The sequence below is a fragment of the Zingiber officinale genome, chromosome 8B, assembly GCF_018446385.1.
Source record: "Zingiber officinale cultivar Zhangliang chromosome 8B, Zo_v1.1, whole genome shotgun sequence".
Taxonomy (NCBI): domain Eukaryota; kingdom Viridiplantae; phylum Streptophyta; class Magnoliopsida; order Zingiberales; family Zingiberaceae; genus Zingiber; species Zingiber officinale.
This window is the reverse complement of record NC_056001.1, coordinates 73,951,185-73,970,173: the sequence shown is the minus strand read 5'-3', so window position 1 is coordinate 73,970,173 and position 18,989 is coordinate 73,951,185. Positions and strand designations below refer to the sequence as shown.

Here is an 18,989-nt window from a genome sequence, read left to right as displayed (position 1 = left end):
TGGCTAGAGGTCGGCAGCCTTGAAGGATGGCATCCCATAGGAAACCCTAAGATGGGGTGGTGAGGGGCGCGAGGATCTAGAAGCTTCGCGGCCGGATGAGGATCTAAGAGTGAGGAATATCAGAGGGACGAGGATGGGATCGCGATGGAGAAATAATGTTGCCCTAGCTTCTCTTCAGATGTTTGATGAGAGAGACAATGAGAAGCTCAAGAATTTAGAAGCTTCACAACCGTACGAGGATCTGAGAGCGAGGAGCATCAGAGGAGCAAGTACAGTGAAATAGGATTGTCCTAGGTTCCCTACAAAGGTTTGATGAAAGAGACCGGCTTTGGTTGCGAAGACGAATGTATTATGTGAAAAATGCAAAAGCAAAAGAAAAGTAAAACGTGTTATGTGAAAAACACGCACGCCAAAGAAAAGCCACGCACACAAGCCAATGGAGCCATCGCGCACAGGCACGTATTATAAGTCCCATATGGTAACGGCTTTGTATATACATATATATAACCCTATCACCATATTTCTATAATTATTATATGTGGATCAGGTTCAGCACAATCTATCGTTTTTTTTTAAATATTGGATTTAGAAAATTAAGTCAAATAACTTTTAACAAAATGTAAAATAAAACTACCATATTTCTAATTAATTCAAATAAAGAGGTGAAGATACAGATTATTACCACCAATGTAGCTTTAGTGCTCCTAAGAACTCATCCATTGTATTTAAAATTACACTGTTTTGCCCCAAAACCAAGGAGCTTCAGTCTCCGTAAGCATGATCACTCCGACCTTGTTCACAGATTTATTCAAAGATCTCCATGACACATATCTCATCCTCTGAGCAATTGTTCAAGGAGTCGTATATCGAGCATCGGAACCTGTAGGAATTAGGTGCATCCGGATACCTTGTGGCCAACTCATTTCTGTCCTGGTTAAAATGCACATGCTGCTCTGGACTTGCAAGAAACTGGAGTTTATCTACTCGTCCGGCTATTCTGTTCAAAAGCCTCATGGAAAATATAATGTCGAATTCCTCCTCCCCTCTGCTGTTCTCAAACACTTTGATCCCTACATCTGCTCTAAGGGAACTGACTAACCCAAAGAATAAGGGATGCCCACCTGTTGCCCTATCATTCAAACTGCAGACCTGTGGAACCAATTAAACTGAGAATAAGCACTTACAGAATCGTTTTGGTATTTAAATCGCAGACAAGATGAAATTTTTTTTGTTCAATGTATCTAACGAGACACTAGATTCAAATCCTAAGATTGAGCGACTGCATGAATGATAATAGGTAGGAAACCATTATGAAATATAATCTGAACCAAAGCTAGGAATCCAGCCTCGAACCAGGTGACTCAAAAAGAACAAGAAACTCCAGTTCAAACAAAAATCACACTACTTGGACTGCTTCAGACATAATCCCAGCCAAATCTTTTATTGAATGATGCATGACCGAGCAAGTAAGCAAAGGAACTTTAAACATTTGAACAATATGAGTGAATCAACAATTGGTGATTATAGTACATTGACAATAAGTTTTCAAAACATTACTAAACCAATACCCAAGGATTATAATCTCAGCCAAGTTTCCTTGAAGAAAAAATGATTTTGGCAACCCTATTCCTACTCCAGTGGAAGAAGGCAAAAGGCGAAACATGCAAAATTAAATCTGGGATAACATCGCAAATGGAGTATGTGAATGTTTTGTATGTGAGAGAGAGAGGGAGGAGAAAAGTGTTTTAACATTCAATTTGTTGCTGCAAGTACAGCTTTCTGTTTCCAAAAATGGTTACAGGTTAAGGAGACAATCCAAGTGGAAGGGGTATATGTGACTTCATATCCTTCCTCTAAATTTTCAGTTATTTTACATTCCTGTCTCCCCTAAAACTGGCCCAAGATTTAATTGGTGTGTTTTGTGATTTTTTATTGAGACCAAAATAAATATTTCACATTTCTAATTTACCTTATTCTAGCAACATCAGAATTGCAAACAAGATCCTTATCTCTCTTAGCCACATTATTTGTTGGTACATATCTTTTTTTCTGTCAACACTTAATCAGTTAGAGTAATCACTTATCACCTTTGTCTCTGTTTTGATTCGTTCCTATTTGCTTAAGTTAAGAACACATACTAGCGTCAACAAACAGCATATACATGGAACTTTTCTACATCCACTCACCTCATTTAGAACAATTGTACATAGGTAATGATTTGAGCACGCCAATATCAAAAAATCTCCTAAAGCACGCCAGATTGATCTAAACATTGATAATCATGACCTTTCTAAAAGCCTTATCATGGTTTAAGCATCTGGAATTCAAAATATTCTTTTGCAAAATAAACAAATGACTCTGGCCTCTATCTTGATCATACTATTGGCAAAGGCATTGGATCTTATTTGAGATCAAGGACCACCTTCTATAAGATACAAAATAATCTCTTATTTGAAAAATAGGAGCAAAGTTCACAAAAGGAATGGTCAGAATCCAGGATAAGCTTCTTGACTGTAGAATTTTCCTCCAGTTTCCTCTGAAAAGGATAGGCTTATTGATATATGATGATTAGGTAAGACAATTGACAGTACTTGGGACTAATATGTTTTAGCATTCAATGTACAATTGTTTGTTTAATGCCATGAACATGTGGCCATTCAGTATATGCCATAGGTGAGTACTTGTCTCTCTAGATTCTATGATTCCAAGATGATTTTAAATAATGATCCAAAAAAGGTTTAAGTATAGCACTTAAAAGGGTTAGAGAAATGATTGTCAAACCTCGACAAATTCAACACCTATTTCACACAGCTGAGCCAGTATATTGTTTGATAACAATAATCTGAAAAATCCTCCAGAACCAATGGGTGCTTCTAGTAGTTCCCATAAAGACTTCAAGAGAATCTTGCTGCTATTTTGATCTACAGGCATGCTTACAATTGGTAATTGTACTTCTTCTAAGAACCAAACCTGAAACCGAGAGAACAAACATCACCCTGTCAGCACATCATTCATTACGTTAATCATACAGTCAAAACTCAAAACCTTTAAACAACAAAAGTAATAACACAAGTCAATACTAAAGGAAAATCTGCCAAGACCTGTGTGGTATACGTTGTGTTAACCTACCAAATTGAGAAGGCCCATACAGGGTCACTAATGGAAAGAAAGGAACTACCTCGGACTTGGAAAATAACCAATCTAAGAAAATTTAATTTTTTATTAACTATGTTAAGAACTTCACTTTTCATGGTTTAGAATGTATTTTTTTTTTCTTTAAGACTGTTACTCATAAAGAATTTCACTTTGAGTCACGAAGCATGCAGTCAGATTGAGCCAAAGGAATAAGAATGGTAGTCACTTCAGATAAACTGAACAAGTGTGCCGATAAATTTGGTCAAATTGAATGAGTTTCAATCTGTTCAACTAAAGTAAAGAAGAAGAAAAAAGAAATCATAAGGTGCTAACCATAAAGGGTCAACCTCATGAAAATCCTAAGTTCCTACTAAAGCTAAAAGAAATACTGACGTATAAGCCATAAATGGTCAATCTCATAAACATCCTAAGTTTCAACCAAAGTAAAAAAGGAAACAGTGAGCTATAAAACATAAAGAACCTATCCATAATGATAATAAGTTCCAACTGACGTAACAAAGAAGCAGGTGAGCTATAAGCCATAAAGAGCTAATCTCATGAAGATCCTAAGAACCTACCAAAGTGCAAAAGAAACAATGAGCTATATGCTGTAAAGAGCATCTTATAAAGATCCTAAGGGCTTACCAAGTGCAAACGAGAGCTAGAAAAGACATTACCTTCTCACTGTTCATGCCAAAATAGTTATTGTCCTGTAAACATTTTTCATAGGAATTGATTAAATGAGCTGGAGAAACCACAATGAGAGGAGCAGTCTTATCTTCTTCTACCTGATATGCAAACAAAAAAAAAATATCAAACCATCAGTCAAATGTGGTGTAAAAGCATGTTGATATTGATTTTGATTCAATATGATTTCCCACGAAACCGCAAAAAGAAAGGTGCAAAAAACAACCCAGTAAAAAAATAATAATGAATTCAAATACATTTTTCTAATAACAAAAGATTGGTATCATTTCAATATATATGAGAAAAAAGAAAAACAATGCAAATTAAGATGAATGAACTGATCCACCAAGGTTTTGGGCGCATTAATATGGATCAATATATGGATAAGTTAATGCAAAACGAGTTTTGATGAGCTAATGCAATACAAATTTATAACTTCAATACGACCATCAGAAAAATCCAAGTATTTGTCTTTCAAGTATAATACAACCTATTCTAAACTACAACAGATTATTTGTCGCAGTATCCTAATTCAATAACTACCTTCAAGTATTTCTCCTAGAAAGGGGCAGGCAGGCAGGCGATCAATGAATTTAAAAAGTATACCTTCCTGCATTTCTTCACCAATATCAGTGCATACACGTTCATCCAACTTTTCCATTATATCATGTCACAGGAGTATGGTATACTTGTGTAGTATAAAGAGAAACAGACAACTTCATGACAAAATCAAAGTTTTTTTCAGACAGGAAACAGCATTTTCTTTACACTACGCAAGTAGGTAATATTATTATTTAAGGAAGTCGTGTGTTTAAAGTCATGCACATAACAAATCAGTCTTTTAAAGGAATAAAGTTATTATTCTTCTGCAAAATTGAATAGGTTTGCCTACAAAACAGTCAGATAAATTAATATGAAAATTTTGAATGTTGACCATAATCCTTTTAACTAAACAAAGTTGAGCAATGAGCACCAACCCAGAATTACATTTTACATAATGGATGTATTTGTTGAATATATTTTTCAGGGCTGCTAGATTCCTGTTAAACATCAATTTTTTTCCAATGTTAGAAAAGTTTCTTGTAGAAATGATTTATTTTAGAGGGTAGAAAAAAAAAGTTCTTAGATTTCAGGTTCAAATTGGTAGATCATACTTAGGCAAACATCATTGGAAAATTCAACTCTGCATATCTCCATGTACAAAAATTTGCACATACCAAAGTTATAACTTTGAAGAGACATACGAAACAGGTCAGCCACAAGAGATGGATATTTTAAGTACTAGTTTAAAGTTTAAACCTTGTTGCACAACATTATAACCAGGACAGAAGTATGCAAAAAAGGATAAATTCATGAATAAGAGAATATGAAACAATGGAAATCAAAATGATACATGAGAAAAGTATCAGATATCTCACCTTCCAAAACTTACTGCATCCAAGAAGCACATTCTCAAACTTGCTAAGAGAAGATTTAGAAACTCCATTTGTCTCAATAGCTTCTCTATTGTTTCCCTCTTCATTTACAATCAAAACAATAGCAGTTTTAGATTTTGAGAGTAGTTGCAGACCCTCTTTTTGGAATATATAGTTTGAATCTTCCTTCTCTTCACTTGCACAATTCATGAGGTACTCTAGAGATACCCTGATTGGACTCTTAAGAGAAGTAGCTGAGTTAACACTTCCAAACTCTTGAAAGCTGTAATAAGTTACAAATCAAAATTACAATACTTGAAGGCCCAGTGAGAGTTGACGTGCGCAAATAAGTCAACAGCCCTTGTCAAGAGCATAGATTGAGCAGTGGTCTGCTGATTTAACCTTGGGGAATGTCCATGCATGCTTATATAGAGTAATATTGTTACAGATTTATGCATAACCACCTCTATTAGGTATGATAACTTGAACGCATGACATGATTTATTTACAGTCACTATTAGTTGTTATGATGGCCCGCTCAAACTTGACTGTGGAAATAAAATGTTCAGTTTGGAATGGAAGAGGTAAACTGGAATGGATTCACAACAAGACAATGCCTGCAAGGGTACAAGGGTGTTGCACAAAAGAGTAAGCCAACCAGAATATTTGCAATTTAGAAGGAATTAAGCCGACTTTATAGTGTGATTGGCGGTACTGGAGCAACACTATTCTTGGAGCTCCTAACTAGATTATTGCAAAGGAAGATAGGAAATATATAGGTAGAGAATTGATCATCAAGAGAATCAACGAAAAATCTACATCATGATAAGTATGCATAAGTGCATGGGTAATGTCAAGTAAAAGATGATATCACTCACCTCAAGCGGTTCAGTATCGCTGGCCCCGCGACAAGATACGAAAAGGTAAATCACGGAAGGTATTTTGCCCTAGCAGAGCGGCCCTTTGTATGAGGGAGGTCAAGCACTCAATGAGACATTTTGCACCCACTAGGAATTGACCCCAAGATTTATTGAAGCAAACACTCATGTAGGTTGATCATGCTCCAAGATCCTCAAAGCTTACTCGCCGGCTTACTCGTAAGAAATTTGACCATTCTTGAAGAGATTGTCGTCAGGGACAACCCCCAAGATCGATCCCCTCTTTAGAAGAGAAGTTATCCTTTTATACCTTTCTTGTGGACTCTTCTTCTTCCTCTTATTAATGATGTTGCATTAAGTATAGAGGATCTTTGTTTATTCTTCTTCTATGTATTTAATGAAGCTATAATAGATGCATAATTAATGAAGGAGACTATTGTTTTACTTTTCCCCATGCACTAAACAATTAATAATAGGTATTTAATGTAGGCGGCATTAACTCACAGAAATAGTGTCAAAACAACATTTCCCCTAATTAAAGAAGGTATATGTTTCCTGGTTAGTGACTTAGCTACAAGAGATTGGTCATACCAGCACCTCAAGAATTTCCTTTGGGCACATGAGAACATGTTGTTCATGCCCGAGCAGACCAATCGACTTGATGAACGCCCAATCGGGAGGTGTAACTAGCAATCGGCTAGAATCCCGATCGACTTGAGGAACACCTGATCGGACAGTACAACTGCCGATCGGCTAGAACCATGGCTTGTATTAATCGTGACCTTGACGACCTTGATCAGGAGGCACTATAGCTAGTCGGCTGAGCAAGGTTTACATTGACTGCGATCGTGATTCTCACTATCAAGTCATTCCTTATGTTGACTGCCACGTCATCTGACGTCACAAGCCTCTCCCTCTAGTCCAGTCGAAGGAGGTGTGAATCTACTTGAGATATTGACTTAGTCTAAAACCTAAGTACGCTTACCACGTGGAGAGAGAGAGTGCGCGGAAACCTTCTGTATTTATTGAAGCACATACCGAAGGATTGTACATTTATGAGGCGTGGCACTTATTAATGAAGCGTGCCACGCTTCGTAAGTGATTTGTGACGTCAAATCCTAGTTGGGCCAATAGCCTTACTAGGATTGTGTACTTGATTGAGGTCACATCTGTTGGTATCCCAAGATAGTTTTGATGTGATCAAACAAGTTAAGTTAGGTCCTATTGTGTTTAACCTTGTGTCTAAGTGTGCAGGAACTTAGGAGCACAGGGAGTCGAGCAAAAGGCACAGCTAGCGAGAAGGACGGTACTGGAGAGAGCCGACGGGCTCGATGCGTCTGAGAGACGAGGTGCTACGGAAGAGTACGCGGACGGACAAGAAGGAGGCACGCGACATTTCCGAGGGACGAAAAGCCGGAGCGGAAGATTGCTCAAGAAGGCCAGAAATTGGGTTCGGGTGAGCCCTATTCCCGATGGCCGAAATCACCCAAGCGAGCGGAAAAACCCGGACCGAAGCAAGCGGAGCTGAAGCTGGAGGCCCAGAGAAAGTCAACAAAACCCCTTCGGGGCTCTAGAGCAGTCTGGGCACCCGAAACCCAAGTTTTAGCCATTTCGATGTAGTCTTTGACCGTTGCATCGGGGATAAGTTTTTATCCCACTCCAGACGCCTGGAACCTTCCAGGCGCCCCGACCAAGGCTATAAATACAGCCTTGGTCCCAGAAGCTAAAAACAAGCATTTTGAGAAACAACACTTGTACGCTTCTAATTTCGTTTAGCTTCATCTTTTTGTACGATCATTGCTGTAAAGAGGTTTCTCTGCCTGAAGGAGATATTAGTACGCTCCACTTCCTTGGATTAACAACCTCCCCGGTTGTAACCAAGTAAAAACTTCTGTGTCTCTGTCTTTTTGGTTTCCTTATTCTTTTTTATGCAAGTGTTTGTTTAAGTTATAAGTTGAGGAAAGTATTTTTGTTTAATTTGTGCAGGGGCTATTCACCCCCCTCTAACCGACCGCCAAGGGTCCTAACAAGTGGTATCAGAGCAAGGACGCTTCAGAAGGATTGACCGTCAATCGAAGCACCAAATCGATGGACGGACCAAGTATTTACCCACCGAACTTCGAAGGGGAGTTCGCGAATTGGAAAAAGAAAATACAGGTATTCTTTAAAATCGATTTTGAATTACTTTTAATAATAAAGTTCGGTTTTGTAACACCCGAAGGTAAGGAAGAATACCAGTGGACGAAGAAGGAGTAGGCCGACTTTGTGGCAAACGGCATCTGCTGAGCGTCCTACCACCACAAGAAGTCAACCGGATCGACGCCTACAACCAGTGTTGCACGGATACGGATACGGGTATCGTATTGGATACGACACAGATACGGGGATACGAAAAATTTTAAAAATATAGGACACGATACGGCTAGGATACGACGATTATTAAAAAATAAAAAATATTATATATATATATATCGTATTAAAAATTAAAAATCCTATAATAGAAAATCATGTTCATATTAGATCAACCATAATATCCATTACAAACAAAAAGTAAACATAACAAAATGCAATACACCAAATACATCTTAAATAAACAAGTAAAACTGTAAAAAAAAATCAAACATCCATATCGGGCAGAAATAACAATTAAGAAATAAGAAGCAACGCAGGGACTGGGGAGCCTATTGTTAAACTTACCAGAAATCGTACCAAAATCAAAAACAAATTCGTGATCTCAAAAGAAAAAACAAAAAATTAAACTTACCACTTTACCAGAAAGAGGGCACTGGGCAGAAAGAGGGCAGCAACGGGAGACAGTGGGTTGTTGCGAGCAACGAAGGGAGACGGTGAGCAGCGCCGGGCTGCTGCTGGCTTCTGCGAGGGCTGCTGTTGAGCAGGCGACTGCGCGACACCTGGCTTTTGCAAGCAGCGGCGACAACGCTGTTGAGCAGAGAGGCGACGCTGGCTGCTGGGCTTCTGCGAGCAGCAGCGAACTGCTGCTGGGTTCTGCGAGCAGTGGAGTTGTGGCAGACTTCTTCGAGCAGCAACAGGCGACGCGGCGAAAGCACAGGGGAGATGGTCGCGTCTCGCAGCGTGAAACAATTTGTCGCGATGGAGAAAAGGAATCGGGAGTGGGGAGAGTAATTTAGGGTTTTTTTTTCATTTTAATAATTAGTCCTCATAATTTTATTATTTTTCATTTTTACCCTCGAAATTTTTAATTTTGTTACAATTGTGCCCAAACGTGTCCGGAAACGTGTCTCAACCGTGTCCTAGCCGTGTCTGGCTGGTCAAACTTGGAAAAAGTCAACGACACGGTTTTTGCCGTGTCCGACATGCGTATCTGCGTGTCGTGTCTGTGCCCGACACACCCAAAAAAATTTTTTTAGGGGTGTCCGTGCTACATAGCCTACAACTCAGCAAAAGAACTTTGAGAGAAGTTCTTGAGCTACACGAAGGGACGTCCAAAGCCAAGCTCGCGAGACGAGATCTGCTAAGGAACCAACTGAGTAACATAAAATTGGAAGCAAAAGAAACCGTTGCACATCTTCACTCGAGAATGAAGGAACTAATCACCGGGCTCATAAATCTCAGAGAAAAGGTAAGCAACCAAGATTCGCTAAGATATGCTCTAAATGCTTTCCCTAAAAATACGAAATGGGCATCATTAGTAGATGCCTACTATATCTCTAAGGACTTAGAATCTGTTATCTTAGAAGAGTTATTTTCAACGTTTGAAGCCCATAAATCGAGATGTGCAAATTTAAAAAAGGAGCCAAAGCACAATATTGCCCTCAAGGCGAAGATGGATGAACAAGAGTCAGAATCTTCTTTCGACGCGAGGAAACGACGATGATAGTAAATCAATTTAAAAAGTTATTTAAATTTAGAAAAACTAACCATCTGCAGGGTAGAAAGAGAAGAAAAATCAGATGCTATCACTGCAATGAAGAATGGCACATTAAAGACAACTGCAATAAATTGAAGAACAAGGACAAAGGCAAGAACAAAAAGCCCGTCCAAACGAACAAATACAAAAACCTGAAGACGACGTGGGACGAAACATCGTCTGAATCAGAGATTGAGGTTTTCTCTGTCTCGCGTTAATAGAAAGCTATCAAGACGATGAAAATGAAGCAAACTCGTCCGAAATGAGCATCGAGAGCATTGATGAAGGGGGAACGACATCGGAAGAAAGCAGCACTTCAGGAGGAGCTACGGATAACAGGATCGACAAGGTAAATCAGGTACGATCTCTTCCTCCTGATAAGTCGTTTAAGTTTATAAAATATTTATCAAAGAATTGTTGCAAGCTAGAAAAAGAAATTAAAGAATTAAAATTAATTCTAGCAAAATCTTGTCCATTATAACAATTTCATAAAATAAAATTGAAAAATGATAATTTACAAAATGAAATAAAGAACTAGAAAAATCATGCATGCTTGAATGTTAGAACTCAAAATTATAATAAACTAAGCTGGCATCCTAGATTTCATAAGGGGCAAATTAGAAAATTTTCAAAAAATATGTTCCTAAAAAATTCTTAATTAATCCAGTTGGCTGGAACCTATATTAGGTTCCAAAGTCTTGTCTAACTTGAACTTTAATTAGACTTAGCACTTTCGGCAAGAAAATTAAACGTTTGAATTTCTTTAAAAGGCTTTGTCTAGAAAGTGGTTGTTGCTCCAATAACCAAGAAGGTCTAGTGCCTCGCCACAGCCTGGAAGCCAATTAATGAAATAAAATATTTAATTGACTAACTGATAAAGTATTTAATTGTAATTAATGCTTAAAATAATTAATCAAATATTTTTTAATTTAGAATTTTTTTTTAAAAAAAACTTAAAGTTATTTTTACTTTACCAAAATTATTTCTACAAAATTAGTTTTTGCAAACTTAGAAAATTATTGATATTTGTTGTTGGTGATATAAAAAAAAAAATTACTTAGAAAAGTTTTTCTAAAAATTATTGCAATTTTTTTAGTGCTATCAAAATTATTTTTTAAAATTTTCAAAAACTTGATAAATTTTTTCAAAAATATTTTTAAAAAAAGTTTTACTATTTTTTGAAAAAGTTACCTTAGATTTTCTTTGGTACCTTATTTTTTATGTGATCAAAGGGGGAGAAGGGAAGATTAAGTCTAGGGGAAGGTAGTTTAACCTTTTTAATTTTTTGCACTTTAATTGCAAATTTATTACTTTAACTCTATGTTGGTTTACCCTAACTTAACTTGGGTTGCTCACATCAAAAAGGGGGAGATTGTTGGTACCCCAAGCTAGTTTTGATGTGATCAAACAAGTTAAGTTAGGTCTTGTTGTATTTAACCTTGTATCTAAGTGTGTAGGAACTTAGGAGCACAGAGAGTTGAGCAAAAGATGCAGCTAGCGAGAAGGACGACACGGGAAAGAGTCGACAGGCTCGGTGCGTCTGAGGGACGAGGTGCTGTGGAAGAGTACGCGGGCGGAAGAGAAGGAGGCGCGCGACGTTTCCAAGGGACGAGAAGCCAGAGCGAAAGATTGCTCGAGAAGATCGGAAGTTGGGTTTGGGTGAGTCATATTCTGGATGGCCGAAATCATCTATGCGAGCAGAAAAACCGGGACCGAAGCAAGCGGAGCCGAAGCTGGAGGCCCGAACCCCTTTGGGGCGTCTGGAACAATTTCTTGCCTCCGAAACAATTTTGGGCGCCCTGAACAGTCCGAGAGCCCGGAACCCAAGTTTTAGCCATTTCGACGTGGTCTTTGACCGTTGCGTCGGGGATAAGTTTTTATCCCACTGCAGGCACCTGGAACCCTTCCAGGCGCCCCGACCAAGGCTATAAATACAGTCTTCGTCCCAGAAGCTAAAAACAACAAGCATCTTGAGAAACAACACTTGTACGCTTCTAATTTCGTTTAGCTTTGTCTTTTTGTGCGATCATTGTTGTAAAGAGGCTTCTCCGCCTGAAGAAGATATTAGTGCGCTCCACTTGGATTAACAACCTCCCCGGTTGTAACCATGTAAAAACTTATGCGCCTCTGTCTTTTTTATTTCCTTATTCTTTTTTATGCAAGTGTTTGTTTAAGTTATAAGTTGAAGAAGGTATTTTTATTTAATTTGTGCAGGGGTTATTCACCCCCCTCCCCCTCTAGCCGACTGCCAAGGGTCCTAACAACATCAAGTGATATGACAATGGAGGTTTGATTTACAGATAAGAATAATGTTTAAGGGAAGATTCCTCGATAGCCACGCCAAATCCAACAGACCCAAATTAATCCCGCACACCATTGACCCCTAATCCTACAGTTACCATCGAAGAACCAAAGGTATATTAGTTTTTTAGGGCATTCTCTTCTCCCCTTCTCCCAATGCCAATCTTCTGCTGCAACTTCAACAATCCTTTCCTCTCCGTCTTCCTTACCCCTGTCTTTAATCATCGCGTAAATCTCCTATTTACTCCTCTTATTTCTATAGCTTTCATCGCTTAGACTACATTTAGCACTCGCACCCTTCCGTATTCTCTAATGTCCTTCATTCTGTGGTACAAATCCACTCATTCGCCCATGACTGGGGAGCTTCGAGAGGGGCTTAGGCTAGATTACGGCATCCCCCTGAATATGTAATCCGAATACCTTGAGGGGACTAAGTACCCTGTTAGGACGCTTGACGGCCGGCTATAACCAAACGAACCTTTCTCGACTTATAACTTAATTAACATAACACTTGCATAAGAATAATAAAGGAGACTAAAAGGAAAGAGACACAACAAGTTTAATTGGTTACAACCAAGGAAGTTGTTAATCCAAGGCAAATGAAGTCGCACTAATTTCTCCTTTAGGCAGAGAAGTCTCTTTACAGCAATGAATGCACAGAAACAAAAACTAAACAGAAACTGAACGAGTACAAGTGTTGTTTCTCTTTTTCTTGTTGTTTTTAGCTTCTGAGAGCAGGGTTGCATATATAGCCCTGCTCAGGGTGCCTGGAAGGGATCCCGGCGCCTGGAATGGGATAATATTTTATCCCCGACGCAACGGTACGTGCCACGTCGAATGTGGCTAAGTTTCGGGTTTCAGGCGCTCGACTCCGAGCGCCCCAGACTAGTCCAGGCGCCCCGAGCCCCAACCACTTTCTTGGTTATTGGAGCAACAACCACTTTCTAGACAAAGTTGCTTAAGGAAATCAAACATTTAATCTACTCTCAGAAAGCCCTAACTTTAAAGTTTTAATCCAGGAATGATTTTGGAACCCAATATAAGTTCCTTCCAACTGGGTTGATTAAAAATCTTTTAGGAATATATTTCTGAGAAATTTTCCTAACTTGTCCCTTGTGGTAATTAAGGTAGCAATTTAGACCATTAAATTTTCTAATACTTGTATTATATGAGCATATATGATTTTTCAAGTTCTTTATTTCATCTTGCAAATTATTATTTTCCAATTTTATTTTGTCAAATTCTTCTAATGGACAAGATTTAGTTAGAATTAATTTTAAGTCTTAGTTTTCTTTTTCTAGCTTACAGCAATCCTTTGACAATAATTTAACAAACTTGAATAATTTATCGGGACGCAGAAATCGTACCTGACTTACCTTGTCGATCCTGTTATCCGTAGCTCCCCCTGAACTGCTGCTTTCTTCCAATGTCGCTCCACCGTTATCGATGCTCTCGACGCTCATTTCGGACGAGCTTACTTCATTTTCGTCTTCTTGATGACTTGCCACTAACGCAAGTCCGGCGATGGCTTTAATTTCCGATTTCGACGATGTTTCGTCCCATGTTGCCTTTAGCATTTTGTACTTGTTAGATTGGACAGGCTTCTTGTTCTTACCCTTGTCCTTGTTCTTCAACTTAGGATAATTGTCTTTAACGTGCCCTTCTTTATTGCAGTAGTAGCATTTGATTTTTCTTTACTTTCTACCCTGCAGATGGTTAATTTTTCTAAATTTAAATAATTTTTTAAATCGTCTTACCATCATTGTTGTTTCGTCATCGTCGTCGAGAGAGGATTCTAAATCTAGTTCATCCATCTTCGCCTTGAGAGCAATATTGTCCTTCGACTCCTTCGAATCTGCACATCTCGTTTCATTTACTTCAAATGTTGAAAACATTTCTTCTAAGATGACAAATTCTAAATCTTTAGATATATAGTAAGCATCTACTAATGATGCCCACTCGGTAGTTCTAGGAAACGTATTAAGCGCGTACCTTAGCGAATCTCGGTTGCTTACCTTTTCTCCGAGATTTGTGAGCCCAGTGATTAGTTCCTTCATTCTCGAGTGAAGATGTGCAACAGTTTCTTCTGCTTCCAATTTTATGTTACTCAGTTGGTTCCTTAGCAAATCCCATCTCGCGAGCTTGCCTTCGAACGTCCCTTCATGTAGCTCAAGGAACTTCTCCCAAAGCTCCTTTGCTGAGTTGTAGGCGCCAATTTGGTTGACTTCTTGTGGCGGTAGGATGCTCCTTCTTCGTTCATTGGTATTCTTCCTTACCTTCGGGTACTACAAAACCGAACTTCATTATTAAAAACAATTCAAAATCGGTTTTAAAAAATACCTCCATTCGCTTTTTCCAGCTTGTGAACTCCCCCTCGAACTTTGGTGGGTAGATGCTTGGTCCGGCCATCTCGTGTACTTCGTTTAGCGGTTAGTCCTCCTGAAGCGTCCTGCCTCTGATACTACTTGTTAGGACCCTTAACGGCCGATTAGGGGGGGGTGAATATCCCCTGCACAAATTAACCAAACGAACCTTTCTTGACTTATAACTTAATTAAAATAACACTTGCATAAGAATAATAAAAGAGACTAAAAGGAAATAGGCACGGCAGGTTTACCTGATTACAACCAGGGAGGTTGTTAATCCAAGACAGAGCAAGCGGAGAAGTCTCTTTACAGCAATGAACGCACAGAAACAGAAGCTAAACATAAAACTGAACGAGTACAAGTGTTGTTTCTCTTTTTCTTGTTGTTTTTAGCTTCTGGGAGCAGGGCTGGCCCTGATCAGGACACCTGGAAGGGTTCCAGGCGCCTGGAATAGGATAATATTTTATCCCCGACGCAACGGTACGTGTCACGTTGAATGTGGCTAAGTTTCGGATTCCGGGCACCCCCGGACTGGTCCGAGTGCCCCGAGTCCCAGAAGTCAGCCTTTGCTGACTTTTGGTACCAACCTCATGCTTTGGTTCCACTCGCAACAGTCCGAATCTTTCGCTCCGGCTCTACTCGTTTGGTGATTTCGACCATCCGGAATAGGGCTCACCCGACCTCAACTTCCGGCCTTCTCGAGCAAGCTTCCGCTCCGGCTTCTCGTCCCTAGGAAATGCCGCATGCCTCCTTCTCATCCGCCGCGTACTCTTCCGCAGCACCTCGTTCCTCAGACGCACCGAGCCCGTCGGCTCTCTCCCGTGCCGCCATTCTCACTAGCTGCGTCTTTTGCTCGACGTACTGTGCTCCTAAGTTCCTACACACTTAGACACAGGGTTAAACACAATAGAACCTAACTTAGCTTATTTGATCACATCAAAACTACCTAGGGGTGCAATACCCTCTATGCCTTTGTCGGGATTTACCACCCTTTTCCACAAGCAAATTGACAGTGGACTTCGATTCTCCGTTCTTGAATTTTTCCATGATATTTCTGCATATTTTGGCATCTCCTTGCACCAGTTAGCTCCCAATGTCATTAGGATATTGTACGGTGCCGCTGTAGTTTTCCGATTGTATAACATCCCTTTGACTCCTACCTTTTTCCATTATTTTTTCCACCCAAAAAGGGTAAAATTAGCAGTATTCCTGAGCATGATGCAAGTTTTTAGACAGAAACTCATCCTCACACAAAGGCTGGAAAAATATATTCTTTTATCTGAAACCTTCAGCCCCCTTCACTTTCCCGATCGGCTGGCGAGGAGAGCTCCCTAATCCATCACCACTTGGGAAGAATAAAAAAGACCTAGGATATTTACATGCTATGGAGACATTGATTGGCTTGTGCTTCAATTGCACTACCATCATCTAGAATGAAGGTTTGCTCAACCAAACTCATTTAAGCCCTACTGCGGCCTGTTGGGCTTCAATCAAAGTCCCACATTGAAAAGATTTAGAAAAGATCATGAGTTTAAAAAGGATGTAGGATATCTCCATTAACATGAGGCCTTTTGGGGAGAGCCCAAGAGCAAAGGCATGAGGGCCTAGGCCCAAAGTGGACAATACATGTCATTATGGAGATATGTGGGCATCCTTTGGGCACAACAAATGATATCAGAGTTATGGTCCAGATTCGATACAATGTGGGGTGGCCTTGAACGAAGTTGAGGGTGGGTCTGGAGTAGGTCAGGGTGACCGGATGCTTGCAAAGAGACTCAGAGTAAGTCAGGGTGACTGAAGCTCGCGGGGAGGCTCGAAGTAGGTCAGGGTGACCGGATGTTCGCGGGGAATCCGGAGTAGGTCAAGGTGACTAGATGCTTACAGGGAGGCCTGGAGCAGGTCAAGGTGATCGGATACTTGCGGGGAGGCAAGTAAGTCAGGGTGACTGAATGCTCGCAGGGAAGCCCGGCCCGAAGCAGGTAAAGATTGACCGGATCCAGCTGCTTGCGGGGAGGCTTGGAACAAGTCAGGGTGACTAAATGCTCACGGGGGGCAGACCATGAGAGTAATGGTGGTCCTTCGTTTGAGGGGAGGATTGTTGGGGTTCAATCAAAGTCTCACATTGGAAAGATTTGGAAAAGATCATAAATTTAAAAAGGATGTAGGATATCTCCATTGGCATGAGGTCTTTTGGGGAGAGCCCAATAACAAAGTCATGAGGGCATAGGCCCAAAGTGGATAATATTATGTCATTGTGTTGATATGTGGACATCCTTTGGACACAACATGGCCGACCTAGAGAAATCGCTCAGTAAGTCTTCCTTTCTACTCATTTTTTGTGAGAACTAACTCAAGTTTCTTGTTTGCTTGCAGAGAAGAACATATTGGATGCCTCAATGAGCAAATTGTCGAAGGCGGAGCGAGCACCGTTTCAGGCGTTAGCGACACCTGAAGTTTCCTTAGATGTCATTGATGGGGCATCCACTTAAACCGATCTACCCCCTCCTCGAGGGCCCATGAGTGTGGACGTGGAGGTGGGATCCTCTAGCCGAGCGAGAGCAATTGAGGGAGGCTCTTCAGTGGTGTCTCCTTCAGCTGAAAGTGCTCCTCTGATCGAAGAGGTGACAAAAGAGCCAATCGAAGGGGACACCGAACCGCCAGCTCCTCTTCCACTAATAAGAAAACATAATGCCTCACATTGTCCGATCGAGCAGTGGTCTCCCTCGAAGAACCATCTTACCGACCAGGCGCAGGCATTATAATCAGAGAACCTTCGGCAAGCTCTCCACTTACAAGTCCTATACAATCAACTTCTGAGATACCAACCGGCGTACCATCAAACTCCACAGGAGGCGAGTCTATTCCTAAACTAGAGGTATCCGCCGGATCAGCCTTTCCCTGCATTCCCCCGAGTCTAAGTCGATCTGAAGAGTTGTCACGCCAAGTCGGTGCTAAAGCTTTTTAAGACTGGTGATTATGCTAAGTCTCTGTAGAATTTAGATGTAATCAAGGTCAGCCGCCACTCTAATGCATCCATGATTAAGGTACACATGCGAAATTTAGCGCCACTAATTTCGTTATGCATCAATTTAACTAACGTATCCTTTGTAGTTATGGACAAAGTAGCTACACGTCCATAGCTGCATCCCAAACCTAGTGAAACAGATCGAGCAATTGCTGAAACGAGTTGCCAATCTGGAGGAATGATTATCAGAATCATCCCGTTCATTGGTGGAGGCCACTCGAGATAAGGAAAGTCGTTTACAAGCAACCTTAGCCGCCAGTCTCCATGAAAAACTAGAACTATCCAGAGCACAAGTATTCTCCATACAGGCTGAGCTAGACGAAGCTACACAGAGAGGAAAAGCCTCTAACTTACAAATAAATTCGCTGACAACCGTACAGGATGAACTTTCTGCAAGAGCTACTGCTCAGGAGGCTCGACTTGCTAACCTGGGCAGAGAAATTTCCAACCTGCACGGCCAACTAAACCAAGCGAAAGAAGAGGCTACCTCTTCTCAACAACAAGCAGCGGCAGCCATCCAAAGTCAGGTAATAGCACAGAAGAGCAACTTGAACTGTTCTCCTACAAGGCTTAAGAGGAAGAACGTTGAGCGAGCTTCACAGCGAAGTTCCTAAAATTAGAGGAGTGTTATGAGTTGTTAGCTGCTCAAATTTTGAAAAGAATGAAACAGGGCTTTGAAGGAGCTACTCGTCAGTTTATCCAAGTTGGACTAGTACCCCAAGGTAATGAACTAGAGTTCTTGGACTTAGGCAAAGTATGGGAAGAATTGCCAGAGTCAGAGAAGACTTTGTAAATGCTTGATAACTCTCTCGAACTTGATAAGCCATAAGGCTTTTTGACTTTTTGGTAGATCAATTGTTGTTTATCTACTGATCTATTTATTGGGATTTTTCATTCAAATATGTCGATAGATTGTTGTTTCATGCATCTTAATGTCTGATTGGGAATAGTACAATATTCTTGATCAATATCACAGCCACCATCCTGAGGGCAGAACACTTAGCCACATTTGGGCCTTATAGGAGAATCCTGGGAGGGTTGAACCCTCGCGCAGGCGGATAACTTTGTTAGCTTCCACTCGGAAAGGTTGAACCCTCGCGTAGGAGGATATCTCTATTAGCTTCCGCGCAGGAGGTTGAACCCTCGCGTAGGAGGATAACTTTATTAGCTTCCACTCGGGAAGGTTAAACTCTCGCGTAGGAGGATAACTTTATTAGGTTCCGCTCGGGAAGTTGAACCCTCATGTAGGAGGGTATCTCTATTAGTTTCTGCTCGGGAGGTTGAACCCTTGCG

At 40.4% G+C, this 18,989-nt stretch overlaps 1 protein-coding gene across 1 annotated transcript in view; it reads right to left on the bottom strand.

Moving 5' to 3' along the window:
- Positions 1–620: 620 nt before the first annotated feature.
- The window catches only part of LOC122014708, a 28,948-nt gene continuing 10,579 nt past the window's right edge, over positions 621–18,989 (bottom strand). The window contains exons 7-10 of the mRNA XM_042571089.1: positions 5,241–5,520; positions 3,813–3,923; positions 2,782–2,970; positions 621–1,149 (exon numbers count right to left, since the gene is read on the bottom strand). Coding sequence (XP_042427023.1) covers positions 805–1,149; positions 2,782–2,970; positions 3,813–3,923; positions 5,241–5,520 — 925 coding nt within the window. The 3' untranslated portion in view covers positions 621–804. The remainder of the gene's footprint in view (positions 1,150–2,781; positions 2,971–3,812; positions 3,924–5,240; positions 5,521–18,989) is intronic.